The sequence below is a fragment of the Nylanderia fulva genome, unplaced genomic scaffold, assembly GCF_048542155.1.
Source record: "Nylanderia fulva isolate GAGA-0341 unplaced genomic scaffold, ASM4854215v1 Scaffold163, whole genome shotgun sequence".
NCBI lineage: Eukaryota > Metazoa > Arthropoda > Insecta > Hymenoptera > Formicidae > Nylanderia > Nylanderia fulva.
Window position 1 is genome coordinate 147141 of NW_028189868.1, and position 25866 is coordinate 173006.

General features: G+C 28.4%; 1 protein-coding gene, 1 long non-coding RNA gene and 1 pseudogene across 4 annotated transcripts; 1 reads left to right on the top strand and 2 right to left on the bottom strand.

Moving 5' to 3' along the window:
• The first annotated feature begins 1737 nt into the window (after positions 1-1737).
• LOC114931335 (uncharacterized) lies at positions 1738-22618 on the top strand. Of its 3 annotated transcripts, none has more exons than XM_029303316.2 (8): positions 1738-2215; positions 4538-4693; positions 4820-5280; positions 6622-6868; positions 9071-9274; positions 11448-11694; positions 21731-21930; positions 22240-22618. In XM_029303316.2, the coding sequence occupies exons 1-8, from the start codon at positions 2078-2080 to the stop codon at positions 22375-22377; spliced, it is 1791 nt and encodes a 596-aa protein (XP_029159149.1). In that variant the 5' UTR covers positions 1738-2077; the 3' UTR covers positions 22378-22618. The 3 variants fall into 3 exon arrangements, with proteins under 3 accessions (XP_029159149.1, XP_085337095.1, XP_085337094.1); XM_085480968.1 differs by lacking the exon at positions 1738-2215 and adding an exon at positions 2277-2847; XM_085480969.1 differs by lacking the exons at positions 21731-21930; positions 22240-22618 and adding an exon at positions 21241-21719.
• On the bottom strand, positions 15234-16808 carry LOC146723860 (uncharacterized; annotated as a pseudogene).
• A 452-nt stretch (positions 22619-23070) lies between the features above and the next one.
• LOC146723861 (uncharacterized) lies at positions 23071-25513 on the bottom strand. The gene is made up of 2 exons (XR_014924325.1): positions 25127-25513; positions 23071-23344 (listed from the first exon to the last, which is right to left on the bottom strand). It is a non-coding gene; the product is annotated as an uncharacterized LOC146723861 (long non-coding RNA).
• Positions 25514-25866: the final 353 nt, after the last annotated feature.

Genomic DNA, 25866 nt, shown 5'->3' on the forward strand with positions numbered 1-25866 from the left:
AAAGACATCAAAATATATAACTGATTCTTTTAGTTATAGAAAATCTATATTATATGTAGATTTCCCGTGATAAGACCTGTTAGTTTGAGCGATTTATGTAATTATTTCAACTGTGATTGCAATCTTTACGTCATGCATATCTAAATGCCAACTAAAATACATATACACATATGTACCTAAATCTTTAATTACAATATATTATTAATTTTTTTAAACATACGTTCCACGTTAACATAGTAAATATGATTAAATACAAATTATTTAACAATATCTTTTTTCACAAAATATATGTTTTATAATAATGAATACTTTTAATTACAGCTTTTTTTTTAGAGCGGAGGGTTTTTTAGTGGGTGAGAGTCCCACATACCCCCGTCGGACGGCCGATGGGAAATGCATAATGCATTTTTCCCTTCCTACAAAAAAAAAAAACTGATATATACAGGATTCCGAAATTCGCGAGTCAAAATAGTATAGCAAAAAAGTTCTTTAAAATAAATTAAAAAGTTTAAGCTATTTCTTATTCTAAACAATAAAATTTTTGAGGTAAAAAAATTTTAAATTGACCAATTATAGATTACGATTTAATGGACACTTGAAGTGCGTAAAGTGCATGGTCACTACCCAAACAGCACACATATCCTAAAAACGTTCAGAGAACATTCTGAGGATGTTCGAATGTCCTCTGGATATCCTCTGAATATCTTTCGGATATGTTGTGCTATTAGGATATAACATAATCGACTCATGGATAGGCGTCCGTTTAATCGTATTCTGTAATTGGCCAATTTTAAATCTTTTTACCTCAAAAAATACTGTTTGGAATGAAAAATGGTAAAAATTTTTTTAATTTACTTTTTCGAGAAACTTTCTTTTTATGGTACTTTAATTCGCAAAATTCGGGACACCTTATATATATATATATACATTTTTGTACACGTGGTATACGTATTAAATAAAAAATATTAATATACATATATTATATTATATAACAATTTTTGTATAATTTAAAGTTTAAAGTATATTTAATTATTCATTTAATTTTATTTAAATATATATTATTAGAAATTTTTTTTATGATAAATTATTTCCATAAGTTTTATTTTTTTTATTATTTTTATTTTATAATATTATGTTAATTTTTTGTTATTTTTATACAAATATATTTATTTTATTTTCAATATTTATTTTCTTATTTTTTATATTTTTTGTGCAATCAATTTAATTTTCAGGGATGTTATTTTTGTAAATGAATATAAAATTATTGAAAATATTTTATAAATACAATTGATTTATTATTTCTTATTTTTTATTCATTTACAATTCTGATTTATTAAAAAAAAAAAAAAAGAAAACATATGGTCTTGAACTCTGATCTTCGTCGTATTCTGGTCTATCAATTGTGGATGTAGCACGGACATGAACTAAATTTGGCTCTTTTACCGACATCGAAAGTGGATGTGGCCATGTAGTTCCAGACGCTCGTAAAATGGATGTACGTGACGCTAGTGAGCAGCCTAGAAAAAGCGTTTGACGAAAAACGGCGGCGTGGCCTCTCTCATTCTTCTCTCTGCCCGATCGTATATACACATTATATTCTAATACTATTACATAACTACTACATGTCTCGAATCTTTTTCTTTTATTTATTTTTGTCCCTTTCTTGCTCACTTCTTGGTTATAAATGGCAGAACCAATCAGAAATCGACCCCCTGGTATCGTTAACTTTTACTAGAGGAACTCTATTGTTCACGCTATTAGCACCCTCTATCAGGATCTTCTAGAGATATTTTCTAGGGATTCTGGTTCACTTTCCATAAGAGTTCGCCATCTTTGTATCACGTGATACACGACAGTGCGTGTACTGTGCCCAATTGTGCCGCTGACAATGAACTGCAGCGGTGACTGTGATAAGTGATCCGCGTAAAACCCAATTCTCTCGTAAAAAATCCTAAAAAAAACACGGATTAGTGGCGGTGGAGAAGGATAGCAAAATCGGTCGCTAGACAAACACAGCAGCAGATCCCTTGATGATTCGCGCCTTACGCGAATCGCAGGCAAGCCGGAGCTCGCAATTATGTTCGATGTACCGCAGAAGTTCTACGAGCTGTGTCGCCTTTGTTTATCTCAGGATGGTGTCACATTGTCCATATTCGAGGAGGAGGGCATTCAGCGAAATTTCACCGAAAAGATATTAGCGTGCCTGTCAATCACCGTAAGTGTTACAATTGTCTCAGTTTCGCATCGGACAAGTCCCATCATCATCCTGATGATGAATAGTCTTGCAACCGTGCGATGCGTTCCCTCTTTCTCTCTGTCTGCGTCGTTTCCGTCGTCGCTTGCTCTCTCTCTTTCTCCCGCAGTGGAGCGCCTCGCAAGGAGTGAGCGTGAGTGAGAAAGAGGGAGAGAGAGCGCAACTCGCTCCTTTCTATTTCTCTCTCTTCAACTCGCGAGTCTGCGTTTCGCGATCCCATTCGCGGATCCACGTCAACGCGGATATGTATATGTATGCATGTGTATACGTACATGCGTGCGTGCGTGCGCACGCGAGAGAAAGTTTGGCAAGAGATGTATTCGCGAGATAAGCCGCGACGAGCAGCAGCAACGGTATTTAAAATGGCAGTGATAAGCCATGCGCGCGAACGAGAAGTGGAACTCGAGTCGAGTCATCGCGAGAAGGGGGGAGAAAAGGGAGCTGCGGCTCCTTATTTGGTGTCCTCTTATCATGTTTCACGTGTTGCGAATTTCGCATCCGTGTTGTCGTTTTATCGCTTTTTGACATCTTTCGAATTTATTAGAGATCCATTGAGGATAAACGGAAGTAAAAATATTTAATAAAAGCACATGGTACTTAAAAGTCTCTTATTGTATATACATGGGCGTCTACAAAGGGGGGCAAAAAGGGCATTTGCTCTCCCTCGCCCTTTTAGAATTAGTAAAAAAATTAAGGATTTGCTCTCCTTTTAAATTAAACTAAACTTTTGAATTGAACTAAAATTTATTTGCATATTTATTATAAAAGAATAAAAATAACAAAAAAATAAAATTTGGAAGAATTAAGAACAAAAATAAAAAAATCTAATATACCCCTTCCTGGAAAAAATTCTGCAGACGCCCATGTGTATATTTAACCATAATTTATGCGTATATGAAAATGAAATAAAATTCTTACCGAAGCAATAGCTAGAGATAATGTACAGTTTATAGTTTATATTAAAAATATACTAATATATATTTTAAATATATGTATATAAAATTGTTTGTATCATTTATAATAAATAATGCAATGAATTAAATATTAAATTATTTGAATATTAAAATAAAAAGATAAATGAAAACTAAAAATATAAGAAAATATACCGGGTGCCCGGTGACTCGCGTTTTACACGTTAATGAGAGATTTCTGAGGCGATTAGGAGACAATTTTTCCTCAGCAAAAATGATGAGAAAGGTCATCATTTTTTTAATGTTCCCAATTTTTGAAATCATGTATCTATGTAACTAAGCCTTAAATTAAAATTCCATTATAGTAAACTTTACCTGAAATTAACTAAAAAAATGTAGTTTTGTTAATAATTTATTTTTACAAGGCTTAGTTTACAAAAAAGCTTTTATTTTCAATCATTTATAATTCAAAAATTATTGGTGCCTGGATATTTTTGTTGAGGAAAAATCGTCTCCAAATCGCCTCAGAAATCTCTCATTAATGTGTTAAACGCGAGTCACCGGATACCCTGTATATGTATTGATCTTTAAGGGAATGGTTTTTGTGTTTTATCGACAAATATTTTCATTTAACTCTTTATTGGCTATACAAAATGAAAAATTCTTTACTGGAATTAAAGTATTCGTAATAACAAATGTAGGCTACTATATGTCTATATAAATAGAAACCAAGAAAGTTAAATAATTACATTTTTATTATTGTTTAGGTTAAGCTGACCAAATGCAAAAGACTGATAAAAAACTAATTATTTAGTTTTCTTGTTTTTCTTATATACATATATAGTAGCCTGGATTTATTATTATGAATACTTTAATTCTATAGTATATATATATATATATATATATATATATATATATATATATATATAGTATCTATAGTCGCGTTTAACACATTAATGAGAGATTTCTGAGGCGATTTGGAGACGATTTTTCCTCAGCGAAAATATCCAGTAGTATATATCCAGTAGTGTATATGTATATATATATATATATATATATATATATATAAATAATCCTTTATATAAAAATCCTTTATATATATATATATATATATATATAAAGGATTTTTCATTCTATATAACTAATAAATATTTAAATGAAAATAATATTTATCGATAAAAGAGACACATTCCCTTAATTTTAATAACATATATATATAAAATAAAGATAAATAGGTAACATCAATATAATTTGATTATAAGGAAAACTATTACAGAAATTATTTTGACTAAACATTACTGTTAATTTTTTTAAGTTTTTGCTTCTTCATTGATTAGTTCCATATATATTTTATATCAATATATATTTTAAGGTAAAAGATGGCGATTCCTTGCCAACAAATATTTGCCATCGGTGTGTATCTAAATTGGATGCCCTACACATCTTTCGAGAAGTGTCGCAAAAGTCTGACATCATACTTAAACAGTACCTGGATTATGCCAAGCAGTTGTCATCTCCTGAAGAGCAGGTATTTGATTATTTTTATAACTAAATATTAAATTATTATATATTGTTTCTATAAATCAAATCTATATTGAGAAGAAAATGAAACAAAAATGGATTGATATTTAAATATTTTATTTTTCTTTTTTAGAAAGAGACTTCCTCCACTGCCAAAGTAGCAGGCGAAAGCCCTCTACAATCATTCCTCGAGTTGAATAGGACATTATTTAATGAGGAGTCTAACTCCGAGCCGGCCAGCATTAATCAAAACATAATACCTCAAACTCAAACGCATCATCTACAGTTGCAAAACAGTGATATACTTGAACATGACGATAATATTAAGTGTGAACCAGAAGATGACACATGTTCTAATAGCTCTGATCCTGAACGATTAGAAATTGAGGATCGTGAGGAGCAGGAAATCGAAAGTGAAGAAAATGGTTATGACATGACTGTTAACAAGAGAATAAAAATTGAGGATAATTATGATGGTTCTGAATCCAACACAGCAAATTGTAGTCCAATTAATAGAATGGATACCCCAGAAAGCAATTGTTCTGATAGTAACATTGATCATGAAACGACGAAGCTTTGGCAAGCTTTAGCTAAGTATGTAATTTACTAAACAAATTTGCTTTTGTTTAACAAATGTCTGCTTAAGATCCATTCATAGTTAAATTATACAATAAGTATATTATGCAACTTTGTAAATAAAATAGAACATTTTATATTACAATTATTATATTTTTATTATTATATTATTGTATTATTTTTTATATTTTAGAATTTTAATAGTAAAAAATTATGTTGAATATATTAATTATTTATCTGAATTACATTAATATTATAATTTCTCAATAGATTGCATTATATATAGGTTGGACCATTTTAATCCATTCACGCAAATATCTTATAAAGTAAGCAATATAGAAAAATATGTTTTATACAAAAGTTGCAGAGTTCAGAGGAGGACACCTGACAGTGACCTTAGTTTTGACCTGAATGGTAAATTTGAAGGTTATTTGAAAGTCAACTTGATTTTCTTAAATGAAACCACCAATTTTTCATATCATTCTGGTTGCTGATGTTGAGACCTCTTCAAAATACTATAATAAAACATTTTTTATTAAGTACTTTTTGAGTTATAAAGGTTTAAAATTAACAACTTTTTGACAAAATGCTTTCAAAAAAATATGTTGCAAATTACAAACATTCTTTTTAAAGCAACTATGTTTTCTTTACATGCATTAATTGGCCGCATTATTCCGTGCATAAAAGTATTAAGGTATGATTACCGAAAACTAAATATTTTGCAAGATATTTTACATTTTATGTTAAAAAATTATTAATTTCAAACCTTTATAACTCAAAAAGTGTTTAATGAAAAAATGTTTTATTATAGTGTTTTGGAAAAGTCTCGACATCAGCTACAAGAATATAATATGAAAAATTTGTGATTTTATTTAAGAAAATCAAGTTGACTTTTAAATGACCTTTAAATTTGACATTAAGGTCAAAGCCAAGGTCACTGTCAGATGTCCCCTTCTGAACCCTGCAACACTTTTGTATAAAACATATTTTATTATATTACTTACTTTATAAGATATTTGCATGGATTGATTAAAGGTCCACTCTGTATTATAATTTCATATTTTTCTATTATTACATAAAATGAATTATGAATTATTTGAATGAATTATTTAAATTAAACTGAAAGTACAAAAAAAAATAAAACAATTAAAAAAAAGTAAATTTATTTTTAACAGTTTCTATCCAAGTAGATTGCACGACTATTATTTTTTATGTCAAAACAAATTTGTTTTTCTTTATAAATTATCTTAAACTGTACCAATTATTTTGTTTTTTAAGTTTTTTAATTTTAATATTTGATTGTAAATAATATTGTAAAAAGTTATTTGTGTGTCTATGTTATCATATTTTGTCATGCAGCAATAGAAGTTTGGAAATTACACGCTCAAATGGTGATAAGCTAAACAATGGATTTACTGGTGAAGCCACCAATCTGCTACGCTCCTTGATCAATAACAGGCAGATTGGTATTACTGCCATTGATTCAGACAAAATATCTCCGCAAATCAAATTCTATAGGGATGTCCAGGGGACAACCCTCGAAGATATGCTCGCTTTACCTGTTGTACTTGCTAATCGTACCAATATAGCGCCTTTAGAAAACAAGGTAAATGAGAATTGATTCTGAAACTTTTTAGAAAATTTCATGAAAACCTGAGTAAAAATTCACAATTTCCTCTGATATTCTTGTGATATTCCTGTGATATTCTTTAATTTGTTTCATGCATGCTTATCTTTCTTTAAATAGAAAAGAAGATTCTTTTGGAAATATTTTTGACAAATACGAATATTTATAAAAAGAAAACAAAATTTCTTTAGGATTTTTTTTTTACTATTTAAAATGCAGTTTTATGTAAGAGAAATATAAGATGTTTTATATATATATATATATATATATAAAATTTTTTAAATTTATATATATATTTATATATATATAAATTAAATTTTTTTAATTCGCTTTTAATATAAATGGGTTTTTCTTGGTTACGTTGGATATTCTTCTTATAAAGGGGTTTTTCTTAGTTACATTGGATATTTTTTATAAAAACAAAAAAAAAACTAGCTTTTTTTCATAAGTCAAACTTCCAGATAATATTTTTGAAATATATTAATATTAGAATTAGAAGCAGTTATATATAGAGAAAGAATAAATTAGTTTTTATTGAATAGTTAAATTTTAACAATACATTTTTAGTTTTCAAATACTTTGCAAAATATGTTTTTATATTGAAATAAATTATTATGCATTTGTTATTTTTTTAGTATTGTCTCTGTATTTCGATAACAGGTGAAATATCTTTGTATTTTTTTAAAAACGATTGTTTTTGATAACAAGAAGACATCCTTAAAAGAGCCGATTTTTCCAACTTTTTTGATAAGTTTTACCCGACAGGTAGCATATTTTCGTCTCTTTTTTTAGAATTTATCTGAAAAGAGACGAAAATATGCTACCTGTCGGATAAAACTTACTAAGAAGTTGAAAAAATCGGCTCTTATTGAGGTTACAGTTGTTCAGCCTAAGTATAGTTACGTTTTTATATTTTTAGTTTTTATAATTTTTATTTATAATATTTATAATATTATAAATAAAAATTATAAAAACTAAAAATATGGAAACGTAACTAAGCTCGTGTAATACAAAACGCAAAGAAAACACATAATAAGGCCAGAAAACGAGCACCAAATTAATTATAAAAACAAAATCTATACAATTTAATCGTTAATTCATCTAATTATAAGGTCATACAGTCATCTGAATAAAATAACTAAATAAAATAAAATAATATAGAATAAAATAAAATAAAATAAATTAAAATATAATGAAATAAAATAGAATAAAATAAATAAAATCTATAGAATAAAATAAATAAAATCGCAATGTCAAACGTTTCGACCTATACTTAGTCGTCTTCAGTAATTAACAAATAAAAAATCGATATTTGTGAGCGAATGATGCATTACATCGAAACAGCTGATAAAATGTAAAAATTGTACAATAAAGTGAAACAATATATAAACAATATATAAATATTTCTTGATTATATTTTTACATTTTTATACAGAGTTCTATTAATTTGTTATTTGAGAATAAACTTTTCATATTCTAAAAGTTAGACTATTTTCCAATCGTCGAAATTCGTTGTAAAATCATTGAAGATAAAAAAATTAAAAAAGATTTTGAAGCTTGAAATTTCAGCTCTACGCTATTGGTGATAAAAAAATATATCTTGTTCTGAAAAATACAGGTTAAAAATTGTGTAACTCGGTAAAAAAAAAATTGTAAGATAATTTTAAGGAAAGCATTTTGTAGTGTTTTAGTTTGTGGAATTTGAGTTAAATTTTTTGTCATTTTTTTATCGAGTTCCAAAAATACATAATTTTGAGGAACAAAACATTATTCTTTTTTAAAACACAAAACAAGGAAAATAAAAAAAAAATGTTAAAAATTGCGTTAAAGTTGAAATTTCCCAGCTTCAAAATGCTTTTTAAATTTTTTGTCTATTGATTATTGATTTTTCGCTAAGTTTTAACAGTTTGAAAATAGTCTAATTTTTAGGATATGAAAAGTGCTATCTATTTTTTTATATTAATTTTATACAATGCAAATTAAAACATTAATTTTGGAATATTGTTTTTAATATTGAAATTATTTCTTACATAAAATTGACCTTATGTAAAAAATTCTTGATTCTTTGTGTGGAATATCTTAATATATTATGACGAGCTATTATAAAAATTATTTATTTGAGAAATATTTTTAAAAAAATTTGCAAGAAAACATAAATGATGATTTAATCTGTATGTATAGAGTGCCTCGATAGACAGTAACCCATCTAGCCCTGCCAGTGTCGGTCGTAAGGAAGTGACAGTAACTACAAAGGGTCGCAGGAAACAAAGCTATCCCAGCAAGGCTCCTGCGAGTCCGGATGTCGTCGCCAATTATCAGCATGAACGCAACAATGAAGAGCAAGCCCATGACTTCACCACGTGGTCGAATAAGATAAAGGGAAAGGTATTTTTTTGCATGTGATAAATTTGTTATTTGAGTCTCCTGGCTCTTAACCGATCTGTTGGAATTGTGATGTCAGAGATGAGAAAACATGCTAAAAATTCTTAGATGCTATTATGAAATAAAGATATATTGATGAAACAGCACTTTAGATGGCTTTAGCACACTCGTAAAATACCTCGAGAACTATCCTTTTCTTTTTACAATCAATAAACAGCTGTAAAATGACCGTAATACCAGGCTCAGTCCGTCTAGTCCTTGCACATGCGCGGTCATTCCGCATGACGAAGTCTGATATCACGATCATTTTACAGCTGTGGATTGATTGTCAAGGGAAAAGAATAGTTTTCGAGGTATTTTAAAAATATATTAAAGCTATCTGAAAAATAGTGTTTTATCGAAATATCTTTATTTAAAAATAGTATCTAAGAATTTTCAGTATGCTTTCTCGCTTCTGACGTCACAATTTAACATGACTACGGCGAGAACCCAGGAGTCTTAAGGAGGTTCAGATGCTTCAAAAAAATGTAGCCAGCCTCACGTAATTTTAATATATTGTTTTGCAATGCAACATGGAATTATGTGAATTTTTTTGGAATTTTTCACTGTCTCGTTTTGAAAATAATCGGCTCAATAAATTGTATTTTTTAGCATAGATTTATATGGAAAATGACATAGGCGTACAACTTCAAAATGAAAAGAATGAAATAATGTAAGAAAAAATGCAAATAATAATGAGAAAATAATATGTACATAGTATAATTTAACAATTTACAAATAAATGAGTAAAAAAGTGATAGGTTACCGCACATTTTGCAGAGAAATTAATTATTAAAAATTACTGATTTTTTGTTAGGTTAGAAATAAACGCAAACAAATGATGGTAACAGCGCAATTGAATATAGCAGAGATTGTATACACACACATATATATATATATATATATATATATATGTATATATATTTATATATATGTATATACATATGTATATATATATATATATATATATATATATATATATATATATATATATATAAAATATTGAGGACGGACCTCAAAGTAACACAAGTTTCCAAAGTAGTCAGAATATATAAAATTTTGTCCTCAAAGTAACCGATCTGCTCATATATATGTATATATATGAGCAGATCGGTTACTTTGAGGACAAAATTTTATATATTCTGACTACTTTGGAAACTTGTGTTACTTTGAAGTCCGTTCTCAATATTTTATATACAAAAAGGTTCCTTCAAGGACTCCCGAAAGAAATGTATATACACAATGATTACTTTAGGAACCTAGTTAGAAAAAATTTTATATGATGTTAGTGTTCAATTTATTAAACTTTTGCAAGTAGATTATGCATCGAAAATAAAATTAAGATATACAGAGGGTGTATCAAAAGTAAGGTACCTCTGAATATCTCGTGAGAATGACGTTTTTAAAAAAAATTAAATACAAAAGTTTTAGGTTCGAACGTGCACATCTGATGATGCCTTTGAACTTGACCTTGTGATCAAATTAAAGTCAAATTAAGTTCAACTTGATGTTTTTTAATAAGACTATTTTTGATATCAGAAATAGAAAATGAAAAATTTCACGTTGAACCATGTGGTCATGATGACACGCTCAATGTTCAATCGTACTAACAATAAGTAAAGATTAAAATATTTAAGAGCATGTGATCAAATGTGAAAATTTGTATATTTTATTTTCATATAAATCTAAATTAGATTATCAATTTATAAAATAGTGGAAGAGAGCAAGACTGCATCAATGTTTAATTATATCAATTAGAGCAAATTAAGTAATTATTAATTATTTATCACTCATACTTTTTTCGTTTACAAATTTTTCTTTCCATATATACTGTTTTATTTTTACCAAGGTTAATTAAAACTGTCAAATTAAAGTTTGACAGAAGCAATAATAATAGTACGTGGAAAGCAATGCCAACTTCAAACGTTAGTTCACTGTTGCCAAATTTTCACCCCCCCCCCGATAAAGCACTTGAATCTTCTTAATCATATATGTCATATGTAATACTCCTATATTACTAGTCATATATGTTCCCAATAAGCGGCTCTTTTGAGCTTTTATTAGTAATAGAGGAGTACGACATGTATGCTTAAAATATTCGTAAATTGCGTATAATATTATTTACTCGATATTTTAGATGGACGATCAAAAGCAATTCGATCAACAAAGTGGCAACATGACGAAAAAGGTTGACATGTCTTGCACAAATTGCGGCACCATGACAACCACCATCTGGAGAAGAAATATGAAGGGCGAGATGGTGTGCAATGCTTGCGGGCTATATTACAAACTTCATGGTGTTAATCGTCCGGTCACTATGCGAAGAGATACCATACATACTCGTAGACGTAGACCCAAAGGCGAGAAACCAACGAGACATAGAAGTAAGATACTCAATCATTTATATATTTATATATTTTTAAATTTTATTTCAATCAAATAGCAATCTCGAGAGCTTTCCAAAACACTAAAATAAAGTATTTTTCTTTTTTAAGTATTTTTTTAGTTAAAGTTTGAAGCCAACAATTTTTTTATATAAAATGTAAAATATCTTGTAAAATATTCAGTTTTCGGTAATCCTTACTTTAATACTTTTATGTATGGAATAATGAGACCAATCAATTGGTGTAAAGAAAACACATAATTACTTTAACAAAAAGTACGCAGCTGCAGTGTTGCAAATTACATACTTTTTTAAAAAATAATTATTTGATCTCATTACTCTGTGCATAAAAGTATTAAGGTAAGATTATCGAGGACTGAATATTTTACAAGATATTTTACATTTTATGTAAAAAAATTATTAACTTTAAACTAAACTTTAACAATTCCAAAAGTACTTAAGAGAAAAATACTTTATTATAGCGTTTTGGAAAGCTCTCGAGATAAGCTACAAGAATATGCAATGAAAAATAGTAGGTCCCATTTAAAAAAAATTGAAGGTGACTTTTACGTAATCTTCAAATGATTATACAAGGTCAAACTAATAACAACATCTTATGCTCGAAGTCAAAAAACTTTTGTTTGAAATATTTTTTTGTATCTCAGTTTTCGAAATATTTGTCTAGGGCGATTAAAATGAGTCATCCTGTATAAGAATAGAGTTGGTAAAAGTCAGATGCAGATGATAGTGAGTCAGTTTCAAAGAAATTTTTTTTTTTTTAATTAATCACTGTGCATAGATCACACATTTTTTGTGTGATACCAAGTAATTAATTAAAATCTCAATTCGGAATTTTGCATATTTTAGAGGGATGAATGCTTGCCTCTTCCTCATTATTTATGTTAGATAAATTTGTTTGGCATGACTGTATCTCCAGCTTATCTTTTTCTTCTTCGTTGAGTATATTTTCAAAATATGTTCTCTCTATCGGTTCATAATTTCTTCGTCTGCAATAGCATCTCCCCTGAGTTATCTCTTATATTGTGTAGTCTGAACTGAAAAATCTTCAGTTCAGTTCAGAGTTTTTATTTAACTTTCTCATACTTCTCTCGCACAACGTGTTTAATATGCCGTTTATTGATGTATTGTAATCTTTTACTAATTGCACTTCTCTTCTTGACTCTACATATATTCTTTGCCATTATTTTTTTTCTCATTGTATTCTTTTTGCACTCTCTTATTGTGTCACTGCAGCAATTTTCTTTTTGCCATATTTCTGGCATTCAGGGCATCAGCACACTCATGGTCAAACTAGTCCTAATTACGTTTAAAATATTTCTTCCCTTTTATTTAAGTAGCATTTGTTATTTAATATTATTCTATCCGCTTTTTACATTTTTGTTATTACGAGCTTTTGCTCGGCTATTTTGTTTTGAAATAATTTTTTCGCAACTCTTATCTAATTTTTTGATATTCCATTTTATTCTTCTACTTTCTTTGACTTTACTGAACTAGATATTTTTTGCCTTACCTTTATTTTAACAAGATAATGATCATTGTCGCAATTTTCGCCTCTATAAGTTTTCACATTAGATTTTCTCTTTTTGTTTAGTACTAGGACAATATCTATTTGGTTTTTTGCCTTTTCTCCAATAATTTCCAGGTGCCCTTATGAATGTTCTTATGTTGAAAATTTATACTTATACGTCTTAGTGAAAAATTTTCCGTTTACTAACATAATTTTAATCCATTAGGTGATGTTTTGTCATGTAATGAATACCATCCACCCATAAAATCACCCTTAATTCGGAGCCAGTGTTGAGTTCATGACAAATTAGTTTAGGGTGAGGTTGTCAAGGTCAGTTGTCAGTCTTAACTAGGCCACCAAGTATTTAAAATAGAATCAAATTAATAATGTTAGGCTTTTTATAGACGAGTAAAATAACGTTGTTTAAAATTTAAAATCAAAATTATTTATAGTTGTAACATAAGATGTTTCGAACATTACTTATGTCTTATCAATCATGAATAGTTTAACATAATTATGAAATCGTACATATAACAAATTATGTTAACTTTTAACTGAAATTATCCATATTAAAATATTAGGCAGTTCGGAAATTGCCGTCATTTTTTTACAATCTCTTGCATTGTTGCATAAGGCAATGCGAAAATTGGTACAAGTTACATAGGGGTTTTGTTACAAGTCAATCTGTATAATTTGATAACATATCATTAAGATAAAATATTTTTTATATAAAGAAAATGTAGTAACTTCTAAAATCAAATAACGCACATCGCAATTTATATGTCGAAAAATTAGTGGTATGTTGTCGGTAATAAGTACGGATCTATACTGTGAAGAAGCAATCACCCAGATCACCTTGATGCCCCAATAAACAATATATTTAAAGAAACAATCATTATAATTTGTTTACAGCATCGATAAGAGCAAAATAACATATCTAATAAATCTGTGTCCTCCCTATATAATTTAAACCGTTCTCTTGTTTAATGGAAATCATTTCAGATATCAGTCTTTTAAGGATGTATTGGAGATATATTACAATCAATGAAATCGCCGTGAATTTTTAAATAAATATTCTTAATAACGTCCTAAATCGTCATGAATTATTTTATTTGCTCGTTTAAAAGTTATTAATTTTTGAATTTTGCGATTTTAACATAGGATCTTATGTAAACGTTCAAAAGATAGGTAATAAATTATTTATAAATTATGAAAAAACAATGATAAAAATTTGATTTTATAATATTATATTCTTTATATATCTAAACATTCCCACAAAGTTTTAAAACGATTTACTTGCTCGTTTTGAGATTATTATTAAAAAATAACTGATTGGTTTGACACAATATCGATGATAAAACGTAGCAACACTGCATAACCTTACGTGTCAAACGATGCACACGAAGTTTGACATACTTTGAAATTTGAAACTCCGGACATTTGAACATTTTTTAAATGGTAAAGTAATGTTGAAAAAAATTAAAAAACATCAAATTTATACATACTGGATAACACAAGCGCGCGCTAAACAAATTTTTACTTCGCGAGTGTACATAATTTTAATTCGCCGAATTTCAATTCACATTTCATGTACATAACTCTAATTCCCGAATTTCTATTATACATGTACATAATTTTAATTTGCTGAATTTCTATTATGAACATAATTTTAATTTGCCGTATTTCTTTTATATAAATAATTTGAATTTTTGATTTTCCATTATGTTCATAATTTTAATTCTTGAATTCCTATTATACACATAATTTTAATTCATCGTATTTCTATTATGTAAATAACTGAAATTGTACCTAATAGAATTTTTTTCATTTATGGTTAGAATTTTCCTTTACACAGCTTTATAAACAAAAGATAAACAAAAAAACAGAATAACATTTTTGTTCTGCACATTTATGCTATTAATATAAAAATATTAGACAAGGGAAATATTTAGTCTTTAAAAACTAATCCTAAAATAAAACAATTGATTGATATAATACATAAAATTAGGTATCTAATCATCATATAAATTGTAAAGTTCTGCAAATATTTTACCCGACAAGCAAGCTTTTGCATCGCCAGATTCAGAATACAAACTATCGTTATTTGATTGTGAAGAACTAAAACGTTTAATATTAGGTGTTAGCAAACAGCTCATACGTGATTTTAAAGCCAGGTATTCCCTCAAAGGTTTCTCTACTTTCTTGTCAGTGCACTTATTCAACACAAGAGTATATTTCTTAACTGATATAACTTTTGTGCTAGACTTTATATTAGTGATATCCAACTTATTTTTTAAATTCACGAAGCTATCATTTTCCTTATTACTCTCGAAAGAAAAATCGATTTGACATACCTAATGACTGAATTCCAGAATTGTACTTTCCATCTCTTTCTACAAGTTTCGTTAAATTAGTATCAAGCGTTTTATAAACTTCTTTCGGAATATACCTGTCTTCAGTATTAATATTATTGCTAATCGTACATAGCGATTTTGTGATTGTATTATTCATTATTTCTATATTATTATTTAAATTTTCAATCATCTCTTTCAAAATCTTGTTGTCAGTATTACTGTTATCGATTTCCTTTGTTGTTATACATATTTAACATAGATAATACATATGTAATATAAATAAATATTGATTTAAAATTTGGTATTATATCTTATAATGGAAATATGTACATAATCTAAATTAACTGTATTTCTATATATACATAATTTTAATTCATTTTAATTCATTCCGAATTTCTATTTCCCTTTCTAACTGAGAAACTTTTATTCATGTAAGTTTTCATATATTTTACACTTTTTTTATTCATGTAAGTTTTCATATATTTTACATTATTAAGATTTTTCTATAAGGAAAAATATAAAAAAAATTATAAGATTTTATTATATGAAATTATAAAATTAAGCAAAAAATGTATTGAAATAAAATATTTGAATATTTTTCGATTATTGTAAAAATAAATTAATTCTACTTATATACGATTAATTTGAAATAGTTGAAACATTTTTTAAAAAATATTAATTTATTATAAAGTATCATTCAAAAAATATCTTAAAATTTGAATCTTTTTTTGATTATCGTTAAAAATTTATCGATAAATTTATTGTGTAAAAATATAAATAAGAAATCATGTAATATGAAAAAAATTAATAAAAAAAAGTACAATCGTCTGTTCAAAAATTGTGTTGTTTCAAAAAACTAATATAAATAATCTTGGAACTGTTTAGAACCAGTGATAGTGTAAAAATTAGAGCTAATTGAATCATGGAAAAATGTTTACAATTGTACTTGAATTTTTTCTGCGTGTTCTAATGCAAGTGATCTTTCCAAGTTGCCGCTTTGTTGCAACTTTTTTTTGTCATTTCTGCGCCTTCTCCAATTTCTTTTTTATATCTTTTGAATGTCTTAAAATCAAATACTGGCAAATCAATGCATGCACATAGCTTACAGAGTCCGAACCATCCCATACCACTGTGAGTGAATAACACCTGAATAATAAATACCAATTTAGTTCTAACGTTAATTTCATCTGATAAACCATGCTAAAACAAATTGAAAAACTTACCTAAAGCCATTTTTGAATTAATATTAAATCGTGCTCTTCTTTCATCTTTAGTATTGTATTGTCTGTCCGTACACACAATATTTAGTAAGAGACATTTGTTGCATTGCACAGTCAATTTCGAGCCAAATCCTTCTCGTATTTCTTTCAATAAAATCCAGAGAAAGACATTCTTTACGAGAACAACATCAAAGGCCTTTGGCAAGAGTTGAAATATTAATAATACGTCTTCCACACATTAACGAGATTTTCACATTGAGTCTCATCATTAACATCAGTCGTTTTTGACTGACAATGAGACTTTTTTGGACGTTTGCAATTTGATCTTGTATTTTCCTTTGATAAAATACTTTTTCACTAACTTTTTTTCCTTTCCGACGATATTTTTCATCTTTATATTCCGACATAATAAAAAATAGTAATTATCAAGAGACACGGTAGTGTCTCACGACAAGTCACAAAATCGTAGCGAGGTACTTTCGTATATCTTTACGCGAGTCGAACTTTTGACAGCATCTTATATTATCAGATCTCATAGAAGGATTGAACTGATCGTATTCTCGATAGACTTAATCGATAGCTTGGGTTTAAATTGTATTAGAAAATTGTCTTTTTACTTTTGCTCTACGTATTATATATATACAGAGATATTACGATGTAAAGTTTGACTTTATAATAAAATTGAAAATTTTGGTCATCGTCGTCGACCTTCTCAATGCGCATGTGTGCGAAAATGTACTGTTCGAGCTGTCAACGCTAGATTGTAGTAATGTCGCTCCATGATTCATGATATTAGGTTGTGTGTCAGGTTTGATGACATGTAACATGTATGTAGGTTATATTATTCCCTACAATATCATGTTACATATTAAGTACATATTAGTTGTAATTAAACGACCAAAAGCAAATATAAATTTGGCTGATAAATTCAGAAAAGAATACTATTTGTAGAGGGAGAGGAAAGAGAGAGGGAGAGAGAGAGAGAGAGAAAGAGAGAAAGAGGTCTAATGTGTATATTATTGATATATACTAATGTGTATATTGATATATAATTACATTTATTATAATATAATTTCTTTTATAATATAATTACTTATTTATTATAATATAATTACATTTATTTATATAGCTGCTATATAACATAACTGCTATGTAACTAACGTAAATGTTACATATTAAGTATTAGCTGTAATTTCCCACTCGTAAAAGTAATATTTTGTAATATAACATATGTTACATTGTAGTTATATTATAATAATTATATTCCAGATAACACAATAACTTATCCAAAGATTATTTTCAATATCCTACAATATCTATCGATGAGTTACAGTGATATATACAGGGATGTAATAACAATACAACTACAATGTGACTTATGTTATAATACAAAAGTTACATGTATGTATAAGTGAAAAATTACAATTAATGTGTACTTTACATGTAACATTTGTGTTATTTATATTAATAAATATATACATTAAAAAACATAATTTCAATTTTTTAAATATCTATTTTCGTATTTGGTTTAATAAAAACAATTCACAAAATAAATAGTAAAAATTATCAATATGCACATCAGACCTCTCTCTCCCCCTCTCCATCTCCCCTCTCCCTTTTCCCCTTCTCCCTCCCTCCCTCCTCTCTCCCTCTCCCTCTTTCCCCCTCTCTCTGTCTCTCCCTCTCCCCCTCTTTCTCCCTTTTTCTCCCTTTTTTCCTCTCTCTCCCTCTCCCCCCTCCTTTTCCTTTCATCCCTCCCTCTCCCTCTCCCTTTCCGTCTCTCTTCCTCTCTTCCTTTCTCTCCCTCTCTTTCCCTCTCTCCCCCTTTTTTTTCTCCCTCTTTTCCCCCCTCTATCTCCTCCCTCTCTTCTTTCCTCTTTCTCTCTCTATCCCTTTTTCTTTCTTTCTCTCTCTCCCTCTCCCTTTCTTCCCCCTCTTTCCCCCTTTCCCTTTCCCCCTTTCCCTCTCTCCTCCTTTCCCTCTCTCCTCCTTTTCCTCTCTCCCCCCTTTCCCTCTTTCTTTCTTACCTCCCTTTATCCCCCTCTCTCTCACCTTTCTCTCTCTCCCTCCCTTTCCTCCCCCTTTTTACCCCCTCTATTCCCCTTCCTTCTCTCCTCTCTCTCTCTCTCTCTCTTCTCCCTCTCTTTTTCTCCCTCTCTTTTCTCTCCCCCCTCCCCCCTCTCTCTCTGTCTCTCTCTCTCTCTCTCTCTATCTATTATATCTATCTATCTATCTATCTATCTATCTATCTATCTATCTATCTATCTATCTATCTATCTATCTATCTATCTATCTATCTATCTACAACTTGTGTTACTGCAGGATATAAATGTATGTATGATAGAGAGGAAGGGGAGAGATAAATATATACAAAAAAGAATGATATCCATAAAAAAACTTATCTTTTTTAAAAAAAGGTAAAAAAAGGCGACAAGTTTACGTGCTCACGTGAAAAAATGTTATACAAAAAAAACAGTGTTTTTCTAAAAAATAATGTCATTTTAATTTTATACAATATATTTTTATTGTACAAAATGATTAAATATTTCTAAAAAAAAATGATATCAAAAATTGCGACAAATAAAAACATTTATACTATAAAATCTTTTATTATGATTATTTTATTAAATAATTTTTTTCATAGAAATATTTTACAAACAATAATTAATTAAACATATGACTCATATATTGTAACACAGCAAATTATATAAAAAGATCAAATGTGACGAACGATTTATGATTGACAATATCTTATTTGGATTAAAGAGTATGATAGAAAATATATATCTCATTTGATATTATTGTCAACCATATAATTACTCGTTACATTTGGTCTTTAGAAATATTTTAACCAAAAAAAATAGAAAAATTTTTGTTAAAAAACTTGGCGCTGGAATATTAATAGAACAATTAACTGGAACATAAATGTATATACAAAGTACCTTAACATTATTGACATATTATGCAATTTAGCAGCGCCAAGTTTTTTTAACAAAAATTTTTCTATTTTTTTTGGTTAAAATATTTCTAAAGACCAAATGTAACGAGTGATTATATGGTTGACAATAATATCAAATGAGATATATATTTTCTATCATACTCTTTAATCCAAATAAGATATTACTGTCAATCATAAATCGTTCGTCACATTTGATCTTTTTATATAATTTGCTGCGTTACAATATGAGTCATATGTTTAATTAATTGTTGTTTGTAAAATATTTCTATGAAAAAAATTATTTAATAAAATAATAATAAAAGATTTTATAGTATAAATGTTTTTATTTGTCGCAATTTTTGATATCATTTTTTTTTTAGAAATATTTAATCATTTTGTACAATAAAAATATATTGTATAAAATTAAAATGACATTATTTTTTAGAGCAGTTTTTTATAGTAATTTAAAAACACTGTTTTTTGTGTATAACACTTTTTCACATGAGCACGTAAACTTGTCGCCCCTTTTTTTACCTTTTTTTAAAAATTTTTTTTTACACGAATTGACGTATCTGAGAGGTGACACCTGACTTCCGACAGTTCTGACACGGAAAGAATTGCTGTCAATTTCCAATAAATGAAAAATTTTTGCGGCGTTGTCACATTTTACATACATCGTATTTTAATTAATTATTTTTAATGTTTTCATCATTAATAAAAATATTTCACTACACTCTATGCTATAAAAATGAATTTTATTAATTAAAAAAAATTGAAAACGTTTTATTTGCTATTATAATAAATTGATATTCCATAATTTTATTTTTCTTAGGTTAAATTTAAGATACAATAATTTCCAAAACTTTTAAGATGAAAAATGTTTCTTTGGGAAATATACATTTACAAATTTGTACATTTTCTTGGACACTAAGACCTATTTATATTAAAGAAAACTTTGAAGTATGATTTCGTAATTTTTAAAAAATTTTTGTTTAATTAGAATTTGTATTCTGTCCAACTTTAATTTTTTGACATTTTGAATTAACTTTTGAGACAGACGGTTCGTCTAATACATTCTTAAAATAATTGCTTTCATAATCAAGAATTTTTGTATCCCATTTTATTGGATAATTGCAATCCATAATGTCTTCTTCTTTTTAATTATTGCTTTGTTTGACCAACATAAGTGGCATTGCAATCTTTACAAAATATTTTATAAACAATGTTGTTATTTGATGTGGGATGTGTTATGTTTTTATGAAGTTTAATAAATCTGTTTGATCTAAGCACATTTTTAATATGTGATGATAGCTTCTTCACATACGGTAAACCAATATATTTTTTTAATTGTTTATTTTGTGTGATCTCGAATACCTCACTTTTACGAACATTTATACTGCAATGTTTTTTTAATTCTGCGTTGGCAACATTTAAATATAAGATGCAATGGATATCCGTTATCAATCAAAATATTAATACATAAATTAATGTTTTTTGCATGAAACAGGATCCGATAAAATAATTGCTCTATCAATTAATCCGTATATAATACCTATTTTGCGGCACATTGGATGATTTAAATAGTGACAGACATCTTCCTGAAAATGTATTCTTATGGAACCAATCTATGTGTAAAAAATTGATGTTAATATTTAATTTCAAATCTAAAAAGCTAAGTACTTCTTCGTTCTCTATTTCTATTGTGAATTAACTCTTTCATGATAAGAACTAAAAATAATAATTTAATCTGTGTCCTGTCTGGTTATGTCCTGGCTAAAATAATGTCATCGACATATCTATAATAAAATATCTTTTTTAAGTATTTAAATCCCCTAAGGTCAAAATGACCCAGATATTTTTCCGAGTGCTAAAGGCTACAGCCTCTTTTGCGGGACCACTAGGCGAGGCTGGCATTTGATTAAAGATTATATGTTACACATAACACGCCCTTTGACCCTCAGAATGAAAATTCACAAGGATTATTAAACTTGTCACAGAAAAAGGGGACGCGGTCTCAGCATCTCAATCAGCAACGGAACAAATGGATGCCGAGAGTGCGGACATGTTGGCGGCTCTTCGACGACAAATTCAGCCTCATCTGATGATGGCAGCAGCATTGACGCCTGCACGTATACCTAGTGGCCATCCGCCTCCACCTGCTGCTTACTCAATACCTTTGCCTAGTTTCATGATTCACGTAAGCTATCCTTTGTCTTATACTCGAATAGATAAAAAAAAATTTTTTTTTGTATTTATGCATTTTTTGTATAATAATTATGCATTTTTTGTATAATAATTATGCATTTTTTGTATAATAATTATACATAAATATGATTAGGAAACTATATATATATAGGAAACCCAATAATTTTGGCAACATGTCAGAGTTCCCTAATATGCATATTAATCTTTTGTATTTATTTATTTTGTATTTTGTATTTATGATTTTTTTTAATTTTTTGTTATAAAGTACTAATTAAAATACGATTTTACTTTAAAATTGTAGCAACATGCGAAAGCCGAGGAACGTGTACAGCGACATCTCTCGTTGGATACCGAAGAAACGGATGAGGGCGATGAGGAGAACGTTTCTGATGTTCCTTTGAATTTGGTAGCGACTTCACTTTCAGAGGAGACGCACTAAGAAACAAATCGTTGGGTTTTTCGTCTAGGTATGCTACTAATAACACGAAAATTTTTCTACACGACGTAGCCGTTGTCTCTCTATGACGTTCACCTTTAAATGAACGTTTATGTCTTGACAAACTTTTCCCAGTACTTTTCCCCAAAAAAGAAGAAAAAATTACTTATATCTGGGACTGTGACAAAACGTTCCGCGAAAGAGTCATCAGACTCACTGCCGCGATATGGCGTGCATAATGGAACGAGATGATATTAATTACGCAGTATTAATTCAAGATGTACATACACACAACACATTTATACATACATACATATATAAACACACACATGCACAGAGAGAGAGAGAGGGAGGGGGAGAGAGAGAGAGAAGAGAGAGAGAGAGAGAGAGAGAGAGAGAGAGAGAGAGAGAGAGAGAGAGAGAGAGAGAGAGAGAGAGAGAGAGAGAGAAGAGAGAGACACACAAGTATACTCCGTTCAACGAGAGAATTTTAAAGAACATTGGTCTGCTCATAGATGAGTAAAATAGAGAGAGATACAGTCTTTTTTTTTTATTAAACAATAGACAAGCTTTGAGGCCATACAGCTTCGGGAACGTGGTGTCACCTATTGCAGGCATTGATATGTTAAATAAGCAGTAAAGGGCATGAAAATCGGCCTGAAACGGATTTTCGATGCACATTTTTTTGTCGAACGGAGTATATATGTGCATAAGTACACAAAGCACAGATAAGCACATGTAAGAACACACATACATACAAGAAAATATTTTTATACAAAATTTTATACGCTCATAAACTCGTTGTATATATATAATATACGTGCCGCGAATTCAACCGTGCCGCTCGGAAGTGTTCATCGTCGTCGTCTTGTTTCATATTTTTGTACATGAGTATTATACTTTTTGCTGCGATTAGTGGTCTTACGCAGCAATGCCAATGCTGATAATTTCTCTTATGGCGTACCTGCAACTATCGTTATGGCATTCAGTCATGTTACTCTAAAAATTAAGAAAAAAATTCTTTTAAACTCTCTTATACGCTGTGCGATCAGCGTTGAATTTTTTAAAATTTTATCTCAGGATTAATGAATCTATATATATTATTTATTTATAAATTATTTACATGGTATGTGTATATTAATATATACACGCGTACTTCAAATTTTACAAGTATATGCGTGTGTATATATACACGTACACGCGTATATATATATATATATATATATATATATATATATATATATACGTATACAAAATTTTCGCGTAATAAATTTAACAAACACATAATTTTTCATATCTCAAAACTATTGTTTGTCTTCTTTTTTTATTGCAACTATCTAATTGACATTAAAAGCCAGGAATCGTGCTTTTTTTGTACTAGATGTCGAAATTAGTATTTTGATATGTCATCATCTGTATTCACAAAAAGAAGAGAGATAAGTAAAATTTTGAAATTATTTTTTATTATCTGTATGTTAATTTTTCGTAATAGATATAATTAAATATAATACGTGGTTTACATTTTTTTATGTAAAAATATATCTGATGTTCTAAATATATATTTATGTAACTTTATTTTACAAAAATTTTGAACAAAATTTTTTATATATTGTATATTGATATATTGATTTATAAATCTATATTATTGAACGCGAATGATGACATATGGAAAAAATTAATTGACTTGGATATAAAGTGTGAAAAATTAGCATACTTTTCTGCTTTTAATATGATAATTTTTCAGTTGCAATTAAAAAACAGAATTATTGAAGAAATATTTATATTTTCATTGACACATGCAATTTTCTTAATCATTTTAATAACAGTTAAACACAATTATAATTTCATGGACAAATTAAGATAGAGATTATTGCAATTAATACACTTTTATTAATGAATCATCCTATATATAGCCTGTATTGGATGTATAAAAAGTCCCGAGACACTTTTATTAATGAATCATCCTATATATAGCCTGTATTGGATATATAAAAAGTCCCAGTGAAACATCTTGAAAAATATAAGTGTATAAAAACTGTTTCAGACAAAAGTTATAGAATTTAATAAAATATATCTTTACCATTTTAGTAAGATTTGGGCTATTAGTTTGACTTTGGGTGGCCAAAAACAAGGTTACCTTGAATATTTAATGGAACCATTCTATTTTTTTTATATACATCGATTCTTTGCAATATTTGATATAAAAAGTTATAAGGGTAGGATAAAAAGTGAGTTTACGAGATATGTATTTTGTACTTTAATGTGACATAATCTTACGTAAATTGAGATATCTTGTAAATTATTTATCACTTTGTGATGATCTTATGATCATTAAAAAATAAATGTTTCACAAAATCTCTCATATAGTTTATGTAAGATTGTCATATTAATGTACAAAATATCTCGTAAACTATTCATTTTTTACCCATCTTACCTTTATATTTTTTATATATACCTATATATACACAGATATACATATACACAAGATGTGGCTATAAAGTTACCCGGTCTAAAGCTGTATAAAAACCAAACAATGACAAAATTATTGTATGTTATTTATTTTGAAACAATACAATATTTGGAGGGTGTCAAATCAGGAAAATATGGCAGATCATTCGTTTGTTAAATAATTATTTGTAAAAGTTGTTATTTTCCTCGAACACCTCGATTGCTCGTTGTCTTCCACATCTTTGTAACTATCTCTAAATCTTCCAATTAAAAAATTATATATTAGCGATAGGCAATCTTTTACCTGATCACCCTGATCTCTCTTTCAATATTTCATATGTTTATGTTAAATTTTTCCCAAGTTTTACACTTGATATTCACTCTTTATTTCATTATGTTTTCTCTGCGACATTCAATTTTTACTGATTTTATTGTCATATTTGTATGACGTACACTGTATACATCCAATGCACGATGTAAGAGAATAAGGTGATAGCACGGTTTATTTAATATATAAAAATTTGACGCATTTAACGAGGTACTTCTGCAGAAATCGCGTCAGTAGTGCTAGTTTTGTGTAGGCCAGACATGAAATATTTGTATGAGCATGTACAATACACAAATAAGCATTGTAACTTTTGTAAATGCTTCAGTTTTAACCTCTCTTTACTGTTGTCCTACACAAATAAACATCTACATTCTTCTAGCGCCTCTTGCGGAAAAAGTTAGAAGTTCCTCAATAAATGTGTTACCTTAGACTTAGGATTGTGGCATCATCTTATTATCTCTTACACTGTCCAATAATAATAAAATTTCCCCCCAAAATAAAAAGTTTTGTCTGGTTTACTTTTTAGCTACATCTTATATTTAAATAAGGAGGAAAATATTTCTTGATCAGAAAAAACCAAAATATATGTTTAGAATAAAATTATAAAGGAAGAAAATATTTTACGATTCATTGATAAAAGTGTAATAATTGTAATAGAACTTATATTGATTAGGAAAATCGAAGTAAAATTAAATTTTTAATTGTTCATTACACGC

What these genes read in the sequence shown, in the direction of transcription:
- LOC114931335 (XM_029303316.2), top strand. Translation starts at nt 2,078, where the DNA reads ATGTTCGATGTACCGCAGAAGTTCTACGAGCTGTGTCGCCTTTGTTTA. An exon ending in TGTCATCTCCTGAAGAGCAG is followed by an intron (nt 4,694 to 4,819) that starts GTATTTGATTAT and finishes TTTCTTTTTTAG; the next exon opens with AAAGAGACTTCCTCCACTGC. An exon ending in CGAATAAGATAAAGGGAAAG is followed by an intron (nt 9,275 to 11,447) that starts GTATTTTTTTGC and finishes TCGATATTTTAG; the next exon opens with ATGGACGATCAAAAGCAATT.